This window comes from Xyrauchen texanus, chromosome 40, assembly GCF_025860055.1.
Source record: "Xyrauchen texanus isolate HMW12.3.18 chromosome 40, RBS_HiC_50CHRs, whole genome shotgun sequence".
NCBI classification, from domain to species: domain Eukaryota; kingdom Metazoa; phylum Chordata; class Actinopteri; order Cypriniformes; family Catostomidae; genus Xyrauchen; species Xyrauchen texanus.
In genome coordinates this window covers 34,256-49,944 of record NC_068315.1, presented here as the reverse complement: position 1 = coordinate 49,944, position 15,689 = coordinate 34,256, and the positions used below count along the sequence as shown (strand labels likewise).

Here is a 15,689-nt window from a genome sequence, read left to right as displayed (position 1 = left end):
TCAGTATCATCACAACAGTCTCATGTGTCACAGTTTATTCTGGATTAACAATCAAAGATTTGTTATCAACACTTCATTTACTGCTTACAGAAATCCACTTTTTATAGATTCATGCATGCATACTGGATTCTGACGGATAACACATTACAGGTATTCAAATAAAACTGATAAACTAATGTTGGCTGGATGTGCATCTCACCTCAAGGCTTCACATATAAACGCTAATCTTCAATTAATATTCAACTGAAATTATGGACAGGCACAGACATGATGTGTTCAGTCAATTAATATGTAAACACGTTTCAATTCATCTCCAAACATCATCAACGCTGCAGCTCGTTCACTCTTATTTCTTTCTATCGGCTGATTTCTGTCCCATCAGGAACTGCCACAGTCCTTCACCGTACAATTCGTTTCCGTACGCGTACAGGATGGCATGGAATATTGGAGATGTTTTGGCGAGGACTGGCAGGACCTAGAAGATGAACAGTAATTGTAGTTACATTTGCAGATTGAGAGATGAACGTGACTATCATCAATAGAGACGATACAATAGACGATAGAGTGATGGCGAAAGTGTGTGATTATTCATTGTTCTCTTACCATTCTGAGCTTTGGCGACACGAGAGTAACGTTCTCAAAGCAGGCGTATATGCACATTATTACATACGGACCCCAGCAGAACAAAAGCACCTTTAGAGGTACACCTGTATTAAACTACACGACAGAGAGTGTTTCATTATTAACATGGAACACAACAAACAATTCAATCATCATGTGTTTGGGTAAATGGAGACTGTAAAATCTTGTTTTGTGTGTGTTAATGGAGTTTATATTGACTGGGGTTAGGGTTAGTTTAGGGTTAGGTTAGGGTTAAGTTAGGTTAGGTTAGGGTTAAGTTAGGGTGGGGTTAGGTTAGGTTAGGTTAGGGTTAAGTTGGGTTGGGGTTAGGTTAGGTTAGGTTAGGGTTAAGTTAGGGTGGGGTTAGGATTAGGGGTTGGTTAGGGTTAGGTTAGGGTTAGGTTAGGGTTAAGTTAAGGTGGAGTTAGGGTTAGGGTTAAGTTAGGGTGGGGTTAGGATTAGGGGTTGGTTAGGGTTAGGTTAGGGTTAGGTTAGGGTTAAGTTAAGGTGGGGTTAGGGTTAGGGTTAAGTTTGGGTGAGGTTAGGGTTAATGTTCGGTTAGGGTTAGGGTTAGGTAGGGTTAGGTTAGGGTTAAGTTAGGGTGGGGTTAGGTTAGGGTTAAGTTAGGGTAGGTTTAGGGTTAAAGTGGTGGTGGCGTAGTGGCTAAAGCACAGGGCTGTTACTCAGAGGGTCCCTGGTTCGAACCCCACTGCCACCACCATTGTGCCCTTGAGCAAGGCAATTAACTCCAGGTTGCTCCAGAGGGATTGTCCCTGTAATAATTGCACTGTAAGTCGCTTTGGATAAAAGCGTCTGCCAAATGCATAAATGTTAAATGTTAAATGTTAATGTTTGGTTAGGGTTAGGGTTAGGTAGGGTTAGGTTAGGTTTAGGGTTAAGTTAGGGTGGGGTTAGGGTTAGGTAGGGTTAGGGTTAGGTAGGGTTAGTGTTAGGGTTAGGTTAGGGTTAGGGTTAGGTTAGGGTTAAGTTAGGGTGGGCTTAGGGTTAGGTAGGGTTAGTTTTAGGGTTAGGTTAGGGTTAGGGTTAGTTTTATAAGTACCTTATAGCGGTGTGTCTTTTTGAAATATGCGTAGATGCCATTGTAGGACGACTGCAAAATCATGACAGGAAAAGCTAAAAAGAGGACAGTGATGGTCAACATGTAGGTGATGTAATTCCTGCAGAGGACAGAAGAGAAGTTCTGTGATTTCGTACACTTTCACATTACAGGGTTGAACGTTTCAGACAGTCGCACGACAGAATAATGAAGGTCTCAGAGCCAATTGGTGGTGCGGTCTTCATAATAAACTTGCCGGTCTCCTTTAGTGTAGTCGAGGGTACAGCACGTTCTCATTGGCTCAAAGTCAAACTCTCCCCAGCCAATCGCAGGCAGCGGCATGGCCGCCCAGAATATGGCCAGAATCCAGATGATGGTGCTGATGGTCCCGGCGGTGCTCCAGAACATCTTCTGCTCTGAAAACAAACTCAACAGTTAGTCAGAGATAGTGAGACTGGAGTCTCTCAACAGGACAGTGTGTGTGTGCTACATGTTCAGTTACTATGAAGGGTAATGAAGGATTGAATTAGTTTTTTCTTTTAGACTCACTCGTGCAGTACTGGTGGTATCTGTCCCAAGCGACTGCACCAAGAAAACTGATGGCGGCCAGAATCGACACCATTCCCTGAAAGGCGTGAATCTGACACCCCTCTGAACCGAACGGCCAGTATCTGTTAAACACACACATACACACACACACACACACACACACACACACACACACATGTTGTGTTTCCATGTTTTATGGGGACTTTCCATAGACATAATGGTTTTTATACTGTACAAACTTTATATTCTATTCCCTAAACCTAACCCTACCCCTAAACCTAACCCTCACAGAAAACTTTCTGCATTTTTACATTTTCAAAAAACATAATTTAGTGTGATTTATAAGCTGTTTTCCTCATGGGGACCGACAAAATGTCCCCACAAGGTCAAAAATTTCGGGTTTTACTATCCTTATGGGGACATTTGGTCCCCACAAAGTGATAAATACACGCTCACACATACACACACACACACACACACACACACACACACACACACACACACACACACACACACACACACACACACACACACTTTCCATTGACTTCTATTGTTCTGTCTTTATTAAGATATTATTTAGGATGTTTATTAAGCTGTTTTTCTCATGGGGGTCTATTGGCTCCCAACACACTTCATTTTAAATGTTCTGTATGACGTCATCAGTCAATAATTCAGAGCCCACACTGTATCTTTTCTTTTCTATAAATGGCAGGGATGGGATATTTGTAAAATAATTTTACAAATCATGATTCTTGAGCCAAACTCTTTTAAAATTGTCTTCCTTATGAAAAATATATTTTTTATTTAATAAAAATAAAAAATTCACTGTTACTGTCACCTCCATTCCCTGATGGGTTCGCTTATGTTTTCCTCTTCTGTAAGTCGCTTTGGATAGAATAAATGTAAATGTAAACTACATGTCGCACCCCCACAATATGTATAATATAACAGCCAGAGTATTCATGCATTGTCTAGACACAATGACACGTGCTTGAGGAAACACACCTGATTATATTTGAAGAACACACTAAAGAATTACCGATGAAGTCTGATTAGCTTTTTTGTTCAGGAATACGAGCAAATGGTGATTTCTCACTTTTTTGTCTCTGTCAGTCATCTGGGACCATTTAATATATCACTTAAGAATATTGTTGTTTATGAGGACACTGCAAATTATCTCAGACTATCTCAGGATGCAAATAACATGCAACAACATTGGGACATCAAAACTACAGAAACTACAGGAACTACAGGAACCACAGGAACTACAGGAACAACATGAACTACAGAAACTACAGAAAGTGCAGAAACCACAGGAACTACAGGAACAGCAGGAATGACAGAAACTACAGGAACTACAGGAACCAAAAGAACAACAGGAACTACAGAAACTACAGGTAGGGCAGAAACTACAGGAACAGAAGGAACTACAGAAACTACAGGAACTACAGGAACTACAGGAACTACAGAAACAGCAGAAACGGCAGAAACTACAGAAACGGCAGGAACCACAGGAACCACAGAAACTACAGGAACTACAGAAATGGCAGGAACTACAGGAACCACAGAAATGGCAGGAACTACAGGAACCACAGAAACTACAGAAACGGCAGGAACTACAAGAACCACAGAAACGGCAGGAACAACAGGAACCACATAAACGGCAGGAACTACAGGAACTACAGAAACGAAAGGAACTACAGGAACTACAGAAACGGCAGGAACTACAGGAACCACAGAAACTACAGGAACTACAGAAACGGCAGGAACTATAGATGAATTATGTGTTCAAATTCACTACAGTGCCAGAAATGGTTCTTGAACAAGTTTACCATAAGCTATTATTGTTATCATAATGATACAAGAGAAATGGCTAAAGAGTAATGTATGTTATATTTTACATCCTAAAATATCAAAATGAGTTTGAAAAGTTAAAATGATAATTGTTTATATTTATTGTTGAATACAAAGGAACCACAGAAACTGCAGGAACTACAGGAACTATAGGAACCACAGGAACCACAGAACTACAGGAACTACAGAAACGACAGGAACTACAGGAACCACAGAAACGGAAGGAACCACAGAACTACAGGAACTATAGAAACGACAGGAACTACAGGAACCATAGAAATGGCAGGAACCACAGGAACCACAGAAACTACAGGAACCACAGAAACGGCAGGAACTACAGGAACCACAGAAACGACAGGAACTACAGGAACCACAGAAACGGAAGGAACCACAGAACTACAGGAACTATAGAAACGACAGGAACTACAGGAACCATAGAAACGGCAGGAACCACAGGAACCACAGAAACTACAGGAACCACAGAAACGGCAGGAACTACAGGAACCACAGAAACTACAGGAACTACAGGAACGGCAGGAACTACAGGAACCACAGAAACGGCAGGAACTACAGGAACCACAGAAACAGCAGGAACTACAGGAACCACAGAAACAGCAGGAACTACAGGAACCACAGAAACTACAGAAACGAAAGGAACTACAGGAACTACAGGAACCACAGAAACGGCAGGAACTACAGGAACCACAGAAACTACAGGAACTACAGAAACGGCAGGAACTATAGGTGGATAATGTGTTCAAATTCACTACAGTGCCAGAAATGGTTCTTGAACAAGTTTACCATAAGCTATTACTGTTATCATAATGATACAAGAGAAATGGCTAAAGAGTAATGTATGTTATATTTTACATCCTAAAATATCAAAATGAGTTTGAAAAGTTAAAATGATAATTGTTTATATTTATTGTTGAATACAAATGGACATAATGCAGCCTTATGTGTTCCTTTTACAGTGAAAACAACTGTTCCTTAATACACATTTCCTTATAAAAAGTTTTTAAAAGATAAAAATTAACTTGTCAGATGTAATCATTACAGAATCACAATATCACAATACATATGAAATTGGATTGGACATATCATTGTAATATTGAATCTGAAGGTCTGGGGTAATTCCCAGCACTAAGATATGACACATAAATCTTTCTGATCCTAACTTTTAACATCTTTGGAAAGATTCAGTCTGTAGTTCAGCTGTTACCTCAGATAACTGGCATACGCCGCCACCAGCCCGTTGATGTTCAGACCGATATCGGCGACCGCGAGATTAAAGATGAAGAAGTTACCGGGTGTTCTCATCTCACGAACTCTGAGGAACGCAGCGGCCGACATGACATTAAGGAAGAAGCCGAGAAGACCTAAAAGAATCAAAGATATTCAGACTGGAGAGACTCAAACAATAATCTTATTAAAATAACATTAACCCTGTTTCAAGAAGTCCTCTTAACCATCAATCAGCTTTCAGAAACAACCGTTCCAATAGATCAATATCCACTAATCAATCAGACACACGTGACCTGAAGCAGAAAGATCTCAGGACTGAGTAAAGTTCACCGTAATGAACGCATCATAAGGTGTATCCAGCACTGATTGACTGATTGATTGATTGATTGATTGATCAGCTTCACTCACCGCCGATCAGCAGCGCGGATCCGAAGGCGAACATGTCAAAATCCGTGAAGCCCTCCGGTAACGTGTTTGCACCCATTTTCAACTCTGTTTCTCACGTCTCGGGTCTTCTGTGGTTTAATGGGAACACTTTTATAGTGATTGTGTGATTGTGAAAGCGCGTGTGCAGATTTAAAGCCTCTGAAATCCCCGCAGGAATGTTTTAATACGTTTGTTCTGCAGTCTGAAGAACACAGAAACACTTTGAGAAGTTATTTGTTATTTCACACATGGCACATATATTGATTATCGGAGGTGTAATCACTGTCAAAAGCAACATAAATACTCAAGTTTCATCATTATTCTGTGAGTATCTCTGCTGGTGTTTGAAAACTCAATATCTGTCTGATCTGCACAACGCTGTTTAGTGTTCTGTTGCAATTCAGATGCTTTAATCCTGCAATAAAACTAATGTTGTGCACTTATTTCAGTGTATGTCAAAACATCAAACAAGTGTCACTTATTAAGTCATTAAAGCGACAGTTCACCCATCATTTAAATTCTCTCATCATTTACTCACCCTCATGTCATCTGCAGAACACAAATAAAGATTTTTAGATTTAAAGGGAAAAAGGACTGAAATATTGATCTGTTTCTCACCCACATCTATCATATCACTTCTGAAGATATGGATTAAACCACTGGAGTCTTATAAGTTACTTTTATGCTGCCTTTATGTGCTTTTAGGAGCTTCAAAGTTCTGGTAACCATTCACTTGCATTGTATGAACCTACAGAGCTGAAATATTCTTCTTTTTTGAAGAATATGTTCATTTGTGTTCTGCAGACAAAAAGAAAGTCACATCTGGAATGACATGAGTATGAGTAAATGATGAGAGAATTGACATTTATGGCCTTTTAAAGATCCACAATGGTCAGGATTTGTAAACAAAGAGCCCTCTTTATTGCATTTTAACAGTGTGCTGTCATGTGTACATTGAACTTTGCAATCATCTTAATATGAAGGTTAGGGTTGGGTTAGGTTAGGTTAGGTTTGGTTTGAGTTGGGTTTGGGTTAGGTTTGGCTTAAGTTTGGGTTAGGTTTGGGTTAGGTTAGGTTTGGTTTGAGTTGGGTTAAGTTTGGGTTAGGTTAGGTTAGGTTTGGGTTAAGTTTGGGTTAGGTTTGTTTTAAGTTTGGGTTAGGTTAGGTTAGGTTTGGGTTAAGTTTGGGTTAAGTTTGGGTTAGGTTAGGTTTGGGTTAGATTAGGGTTAGGTTAGGTTTGGGTTAAGTTTGGGTTAGGTTTGGGTTAAGTTTGGGTTAGGTTAGGTTTGGGTTTAGGGTATGGGTTAGGTTTGGGTTAGGGTTAGGTTAAGTTAGGTTTGGGTTTGGGTTAGGTTAGGTTTGGGTTTGGTTTGGTTAGGATCGGGTTAGGTTTGGGTTAGGTTCGGGTTGGGTTTGGGTTAGGGTTAGATTTGGGTTTGGGTTTGGGTTAGGTTTGGGTTTGGGTAGGTTTGGGTTTGGTTAGGTTCAGGTTCAGGTTTGGTTAGGTTTGGGTTAAGTTAGGGTTAGGTTTGTGTTAGGTTCGGGTTTAGTTTTGGTTTGGTTTGGGTTAGAGTTAGGGTTAGGTTTGGGTTTGGGTTATGTTAGGTTAGGTTTAGGTTTGGGTTAAGTTTGGGTTAGGTTTGTGTTGGGTTTGGTTTGGGTTAGGTTTGGGTTTGCTTTGGTTTGGGTTGGGTTAGGTTTGGTTTGTTTGGGTTAGGTTAGGTTCGGGTTTGGTTTGGGTTAGGTTAGGTTTGGGTTTGGTTTGGTTAGGTTTGGGTTGGGTTGGGTTGGGTTAGGTTAGGTTAGGTTTGGGTTTGGTTTGGGGTTGGTTAGGTTTGGGTTAGGTTAGGTTTGGGTTAGGTTAGGTTAGGTTTGTATTAGGGTTAGGGTTAGGTTTAGGTTTGTGTTAGGCTTGGGTTAGGTTAGGTTCAGGTTAGGTTTGGGTTTGGTTAGGTTAGGTTCGGGTTTGGTTAGGTTTAGGTTAGTGTTAGGTTTGGGTTAGGTTAGGTTTGGTTAGGTTTGGGTTAGGTTAGGTTTGGGTTAGGTTAGGTTGGGTTAGGTTTGGGTTAGGTTAGGTTGGGGTTAGGTTTGGGTTTGGTTAGGTTTGGGTTTTATTTATTTATTTAAATTTTATTTGACAGGGACAATGCAAACAAACATAGTGTCAAAACCAAGCATGTCACTAATGTGTTGCACATAAAGCTATAGCTAATTTTCAACTCCTGTCCCTGGAAGGGCTTTTATACACAATAAAATGTACATGATTAACTACTTAAATAAAAAAAAAAATAAATAAAATAAATAATAATAATAATAATAATATAAACATACATACATATCATGTACAACTTTTATAATAATTAAAAATGAGTACACTTTTGGTTTATTTTTAACCAGTTTTTAAGCCTGGAATTGAACATCTTAAAGTCAGGCACAGTCTTGATTTCAAAAGGTAATGAGTTCCAGAGTTTTGAACTATTCACAGAGAAGGTCGTCTGTCCAAAGCTGGTCCTGCAGTATGCTATTTTACAGTCATGATTTGTGGAGCTCCTAGTGACTCGGATGTTGTCCTGCCTCTCAATAAATGTACTTAGTGGCTCAGGTGCTAAATGATTAATGCACTTATAAATTAGTTTAAGAAAGGAAAAATTTCTAAAGCTATCAAAATTCATTAAATTATATTTCTTAAAGATGCTGCAATGATGATATCATAATGTTTTTTTATCCAAAAGTTTTATTGCTCGATTATATAAAGAACCTGGGTTAGGTTAGGTTTGGTTAGGTTTGGGTTAGGTTAGGTTAGGTTAGGTTTGGGTTTGGTTAGGTTTGGGTTAGGTTTGGATTAGGGTTAGGTTTAGGTTTGGGTTAGGTTCAGGTTAGGTTCGGGTTTGGTTAGGTTCGGGTTAGTGTTAGGTTTGGTTTAGGTTTGGGTTTGGTTAGGTTTGGGTTAGGTTAGGTTGGGGTTAGGTTTGGGTTTGGGTTTGGGTTAGGTTAGGTTGGGGTTAGGTTTGGGTTAGGTTTGGGTTTGGGTTAGGTTAGGTTAGGTTTGGGTTTGGTTAGGTTAGGTTAGGTTAGGTTCGGATTAGGTTATGCACAACAGCTGCATGTGGCACGCTGGCAAAATATTGAATCAGCTGCTGAATTAGAATAAATTCAAAGGTTACACTGAGGAAACTGGACCTTTGTTCTCAGATTTGATGTTAATGCCATTGGGAAATAATATATGTACATTGTAAGAAACTTTTGAATAAAAGGGTTCAGTGTTTTCACTCTGTAGATTATCTTTTTACCAGAATAATACTACAGTATAAGAATAAAATCAAAACTACAGAATAAAAAATAGAGTTTGTGCTTTCTCAGAATGAATCACTTGTGTTGCAGGATTCCTCCTTTAAGTCACTTTGGATAGATGGAATGTCTGCAGAAAGAAATTAAATTATTGAGTGAACATGAGAGCTCAGAACCCCCCAAACTCAGTTTTTTTTAATTTTATGTTATTAATTTTTTGGACATCTGATGTACATTAGATGTGTCGCACCGAGTTTAAAAACTGACAGAAGATCAGTGTCACTCATTCAGTTCAGGTGATCAGATATCTGTCTGTCTGCCTACCTGTCTGTCTGCCTGCCTGTCTATCTGTCTGCCTGCCTGTCTGTCTATCTGTGTGCCTGTCTGCCTGCCTGTCTATCTGTCTGCCTGTCTGCCTGCCTGCCTATCTGTCTGCCTGTCTGTCTGCCTGCCTGCCTGTCTGTCTATCTGTCTGCTTGCCTGTCTGTCTGTCTATCTGTCTGTATGCCTGTCTGTCTATCTGTCTGCCTGTCTGTCTACACAAATAAGAAACAGTGCTCAATCTGTTTCTGCTCTTTACTGCCGCCTAGTGCTCCAAATTGCATCTACATCATCAGCTTTAAAAAAAGAAAATGTACATGATGATTTATTTAAAGTTCTCAATTACATTATAGACAAGATAGTGATGATAATAATGTCTTCTAATCATTATTAATAAATTATGAATGAACCAGATGAAGCCGGGGGAGTAATCAAAATAATTTAATCAAAGAAATAAAATGAGAAGAAGCTATAAATGTAAATTATAGTAATAATAATAATAATAAATGAAGAAACAACAAATTGCAACATTCATGTTATCTTTTGTGAGTTTTATGCAGACATTGAATCAACACTAATGTTGCTTTAAAAGTCAAAGTTCAACTAACAATATTAATCGTTTGCATGAATAAAACATCCAAATGTGTTGCTGTTTTCCTCCCAAAATGTGTTTTGAATATTTATATATTTCAAAAGCAAAATCATGCAAAGTCCAATTCCGTTTCTCCCCATCTTGTGGTTTACACGACACGTTTGGTGGAAATGAAGCCGTTTGCCAAAATAATGTCATGAATTCAAAAACTGTCCAATCACAGCTCTGAAACGAACCCACCAATAAAAGAAAAAGAAGCGTCTGTTCTGTATATATACAAGCGACCAGCACAGCCTATGGGCTTCCAGGAAGCATAATCGTGTAAATGAAAATCCCCTGAGCCCTCCTCTAATCTGTTCAATCCTTTTTATCTGGGGATTCAGAGTGAACACAAAGTGTTTGACAGAGATGCTGCGTGTGCTGCGGTAATAACAGCTCCATCATCTCCAGCGCTGGAACTGATAGAAGATGTTCGGACGGGTGTTTTTGGCTTTGGTGCTGCTGTCCTGTGTCCATCTGTGTCCCGTCAACGGCTGTCCAGATCAATGCAGCTGCTTCTACCACAAACTGAGCGACGGATCCAAATCCAGGTGAGATTTCACATCAGATCATTTACACATGGACATACACAGTTAAAGCTGGAATTAAAGCAAGTAAAAGTAAAATATATTATATTATATTATATTATAGCACTCTTCACATGCAGCAGTGTGTTTGTTAATGACATGAAGGACAATCAGTTATCTCAACAAAAGTGAACTGTTGATCTGATTGTACAGGAGCGTCATGTGTAATGACCCTGAACTCACGGTTATCCCAAACAACTTTCCCTTGGACACTTCCAAACTCCGCATTGAGAAAACCACCATCAGTCGGATCACCACGGAAACATTTCATTACCTCAGCAGTCTGGAATACCTCTGGATGTCCTTCAACTCGCTCTCTGCCGTAAGCGCGGACGCTTTCCATGGACTTTATGCCTTGGATGAATTACGGATGGATGGGAATGTTCTCACCTCTTTTCCATGGGAATGTTTGATGGATATGCCGAGTCTTCGGCTTCTGGATTTGCACAACAATAAGATCAGCAGCATCCCAGCTGAAGCGACCGTTTACATTAAAAACCTGACGTATCTGGATCTGTCGAGCAACAGTCTGGCCACCATTCCGGCGGAAGTTCTGTCTTCATGGTTTTCTCTGAAAGCTCCTCAGGAAACAGAGAATTCCAAAATTATATTGGGTGAGAGTTTGTTTTCATGCACGTTTAATAATAAAGTCTCTTATTAACAAAGTCCAAAAAATATGCTGAAATGATTAAAATTGAGTGTGACGAAGTGTAACTTGTATTCTTCACGCAGGTCTCCATGACAACCCCTGGCAGTGTGACTGTCGTCTGTTTGATTTGATGCAGTTCCAAAAGTTTCCTTCATCGTCCGTGGCGTTCATCGATACTCGTCTGCACTGCGCGGAGCCAGAGAGCCTGTCGGGAGTTTTGTTTTCCAATACGGAGCTCCGAAAGTGTCAGATTCCACGAGTGCACACGGCAGTCGCAAGAGTCCGTAGCTCCATCGGCAACAATGTCCTGCTGCGCTGCGGGACCATCGGAGTGCCGATTCCGGAGCTGTCCTGGACAAGAGCCGACGGCAAATCCATGAACGGCACTGGTACGTTTGGTAAGACTTAACACGTCATCTCACTTTATTTCATCATGTCTCATTCAAACTCTTTAATTGGACTAAAATCAACTCAGTATGCAAGTATGCTGTGATCACTGTTATGATTTTAAATGTCACCGTACCACACCGTACATGCTCAAGTGAACGTTTTCTCTTTTGTCTTGCAGTTCAACAGGAAGTGTCTAAAGAGGGCATCATCTGGTCAGTCCTCAGCATTCCTGCCGTTTCCTACCGCGATTCAGGAAAATACGTTTGCAGAGCCACCAACTTCGTGGGGAGCGCGGATGCCAGTATCTCGCTCGTCATTTCTGATACGTGGCAAATTGACGAAGCGGTTGCCAAGAGAAACCGAGGCAAGAAGAACGGTGGATTCGGACGAGCGGCATATCAAGAGAAACTCATTGCCAAATATGTGCCGCCTGCCTCAACAGCAGCCGCTGTGCCCATTATTGAGCCCCTATACGGGCCAAAAGCCACGGCAACCATCCAGATCGAAAGCTACAGCGTCTCTGATTACGCTTCCAACGCTAAACCCGCAGCTCCACCTGCAGCTGCTGCAGGAACCGACAGCGTGGGGAAGCTGGAGAAAAATGTGTTGAGTAACCTCGAAGCGAACGCCTCCTCTCTTCAGCAGGGACAAGAACGCAGGGTAGTTCGTTCTGTTAAAATCATTGGCGACACGGATCACACGGTATCGCTAAACTGGCGCGCGCCCTCTGCGACCAACACCACGTCGTTCAGCGTTCTGTACGCTGTGTTCGGTGAGCGAGACATGCGTCGCATTAATGTCAGTCCGGGCAAGAATGGCATCACGATCGAAGGGTTGGTGCCCAAAACAAAGTACATCGCTTGCGTGTGTGTGAAAGGACTCATTCCCAAGAAAGAGCAGTGTGTGATTTTCTCTACGGACGAGGCGGCCAGTGCCAGCGGCACACAGAAACTCATTAACGTTGTCGTCATCACAGTCGCGTGTGTCATCGCCGTTCCTCTGACGCTCATCGTGTGCTGCGGCGCGCTAAAGAGAAGGTTGCAAAAACTGCTCGGCAGAAAGTCTAAAGATATTCAAGATTCATATGTGACGTTTGAGACTCTTTCTCCAGGAACTAAAGCTAAAGGTTTAGAGGGAGAATTTCTGAGCAAACTCCACCAGGACGAATCAAACCGTCTGCTGTCCGCCCGCTCTAGTGTCGACTCAGTGGCCACGGCCCGGACTGAAGGACAGCCGAACGAGTACTTCTGCTGATTAAACACTGACTCATTCAGACTTATCTTGTGCCTCGTGCACTCTTGGGACACTTTCAGCATGTAAACGGAAATACACATCAATGTCCTTTGTCGGCCTTGAAAGGGTACAAACCACTTTAGCAAAAGTTCAGTGTTCAAAAAGGGAAAAATTATAACAACGATTAAACAATATCTTTATTTTGTATTTTCATGCACTTTTTGAATTCTATATTGATACACAGACGTGTGTGTGTGTGTGTGTGCAGTTGAATGTCTGTCGTGTGTAAAACCCATCTCTCTCTAAACACGCAAACAAGTCTCTGTTTGGATCTTTAACAATGTTACAGGACCTGATTGAGAGGTTAGTAAAGTAGACGGTTTATAATTATTTTCACTTATTTGTCTTTATATCTTGTCACTTGTTGTACCGGGGTAACTGTTTGTCACACAACTGTACGTATAATCAGGAATATATATTTCTATGTGTGTACATATTATAAAATATTTGTGTTTAAAAATATGATTGAATTAAACCATTTTTATATGGTCTTTTCTGAACATATATTCATAAAGTGATCATCAGCTGAAACATTCCAAGGTTGCTTGAATGCTTGTTCAAAGCTATATTTACAAACATCCAGTTTGAGCTTTAATGGGATTTACTCAGGGATGGATTATGACTTGGCCAATTATCTCCAAGGGCCCCCTCCAAAAGTTGATGAGCGGGGTGGTGGGGGGAGTTGCCCAAAAGTTGATGAGCGGGGTGGTGGGGGGAGTTGCCCAAAAGTTGATGAGCGGGGTGGTGGGGGGAGTTGCCCAAAAGTTGATGAGCGGGGTGGTGGGGGAAGTTGCCCAAAAGTTGATGAGCGGGGTGGTGGGGGGAGTTGCCCAAAATTTGATGAGCGGGGTGGTGGGGGGAGTTGCCCAAAATTTGATGAGCGGGGTGGTGGGGGGAGTTGCCCAAAAGTCGATGAGCGAGGTGGTGGGGGGAGTTGCCCAAAAGTTGATGAGCGGGGTGGTGGGGAGAGTTGCCCAAAAGTTGATGAGCCGGGGTGGTGGGGGAGTTGCCCAAAAGTTGATGAGCGGGGTGGTGGGGGAGTTGCCCAAAAGTTGATGAGCCGAGGTGGTGGGGGAGTTGCCCAAAAGTTGATGAGCGGGGTGGTGGGGGGAGTTGCCCAAAAGTTGATGAGCGGGGTGGTGGGGGGAGTTGCCCAAAAGTTGATGAGCCGGGGTGGTGGGGGAGTTGCCCAAAAGTTGATGAGCGGGGTGGTGGGGGGAAGTTGCCCAAAAGTTGATGAGCGGGGTGGTGGGGGGAGTTGCCCAAAATTTGATGAGCGGGGTGGTGGGGGGAGTTGCCCAAAAGTCGATGAGCGGGGTGGTGGGGGGAGTTGCCCAAAAGTTGTTGAGCGGGGTGGTGGGGGAAGTTGCCCAAAAGTTGTTGAGCGGGGGGTCACTTTCATGGCCAAATGTTGTTTGGGGGTGGTGGGGGGTTTGAGTGGGGGGATCGTGACTGGATCATGCACACTTAAAGCCCCCCACCACAGTCAAGGGGCCCTGGGCCAGTGCCCCATTGGCCCAGTCGGTAACCCATCCCTGGATTTACTCCACTGAACCGTGAACCTTGTGTTTCCATAGAAGAACACAATTCTGTAAATGGAGGAGCACGAACACAAGTTACCGTGAGAAAACTTATTTCAGTGACTGATCTTAATATCTTCTTTAAATAACAGAGAATGTGGAGATTTCATTTACATACATATTTGTAAACTTTCTTTTTTCTTTCTTTGTATCCTAAAAATTGTTCTGGGTAATTGTAATAAACGAATTCCTGAACTGAACAAAGTGATTGACCGATAAGATCAAGCCGATCACTCATTTAATCAGTTTAGGGTGACTGTGCGAAATCATCCAATCAGAAGAATGTCCAGATACACATTTATACAGAAATATGCACATTCTTCATAATAGTGTTCAAATGTGACATAAAAGTGATATGCTATTCTGTCAATCTATGAATTTAAATAAAATACCTTTGATTTGGTTTCCATTCTGAACATCATTTGTTCTCTGTCCTAAACATATAGCTGTATATAACTGCAATATATGTGAACATCATTTGTTCTCTGACCAACTGCATCAAGATGGATTCAATGTAATGAGCTTAACTCAAGCAGGACCAAAGATAAACGGCTCCTTGTGTGTTCAACAACACTATGGTCACTTTATACATGGCGCTGTGTGCGCTCTTCATACATCAGCAGGTCAGTTCTGTCATATCTGATGCTCCTGTACAGACGAAACCTTTGGCCGGTGAGATGATGATTTTTTAATATTGATTTGTACAAATAACAATGAAAATCAAAACATATATACACTGAATCAACATTTAACCCCCACTATTACCCCTCCCCCATTCCCAAAATTAAGGCGCTCCAGCCGACTTCCATCCCCTTAAAATAATCCGTCTGCTGATCATAACACTGGTCAGGGCCCAATTATTTATGTGTTAATATCCTATATTGATGACCGCCCCATCACATAAAATACTGATTCTGGGGCAAAAGAAAATTTCTCCCAAAACAGTACAGAGCAGGTGATGCAGCTGTAAATAACTGAAGAACTGAGATCTGGGAATCCCAAAATATTAAACCAGATTCTCAAAGGATCTCAACACTCTCATACAGGACACCGAGTGTAGTAACCCCCCTCACAATTCACTCTGACCAGCAGAAAGGGGAATTATTAACACATAATTTAGGGTTCATATGCTCGAGGCAACATGTAAATTAATGTCTGAGTTAAACAGTCTGGACACTTTTGTCCATCGAGTGCAAAT

The 15,689-nt window shown here is 41.6% G+C and overlaps 2 protein-coding genes across 3 annotated transcripts; one reads left to right on the top strand and one right to left on the bottom strand.

Moving 5' to 3' along the window:
* LOC127633643 (RPE-retinal G protein-coupled receptor-like) lies at nucleotides 1-5,863 on the bottom strand. The gene is made up of 7 exons (XM_052112878.1): nucleotides 5,735-5,863; nucleotides 5,304-5,460; nucleotides 2,228-2,349; nucleotides 1,935-2,094; nucleotides 1,682-1,799; nucleotides 604-717; nucleotides 1-475 (listed from the first exon to the last, which is right to left on the bottom strand). The coding sequence occupies exons 1-7, from the start codon at nucleotides 5,808-5,810 to the stop codon at nucleotides 347-349; spliced, it is 876 nt and encodes a 291-aa protein (XP_051968838.1). The 5' UTR covers nucleotides 5,811-5,863; the 3' UTR covers nucleotides 1-346.
* Nucleotides 5,864-10,338: 4,475 nt separating this feature from the next.
* Nucleotides 10,339-13,585, top strand: LOC127633619 (leucine-rich repeat, immunoglobulin-like domain and transmembrane domain-containing protein 1). 2 transcript variants are annotated; one of them, XM_052112845.1, is made up of 4 exons: nucleotides 10,339-10,543; nucleotides 10,733-11,193; nucleotides 11,312-11,617; nucleotides 11,797-13,585. In XM_052112845.1, exons 1-4 carry the CDS (start codon nucleotides 10,422-10,424, stop codon nucleotides 12,870-12,872), a joined length of 1,965 nt encoding a protein of 654 aa, XP_051968805.1. In that variant the 5' UTR covers nucleotides 10,339-10,421; the 3' UTR covers nucleotides 12,873-13,585. The 2 variants fall into 2 exon arrangements, with proteins under 2 accessions (XP_051968805.1, XP_051968804.1); XM_052112844.1 differs by having other exon boundaries at nucleotides 11,312-11,626.
* The last annotated feature ends 2,104 nt before the right edge of the window (nucleotides 13,586-15,689 follow it).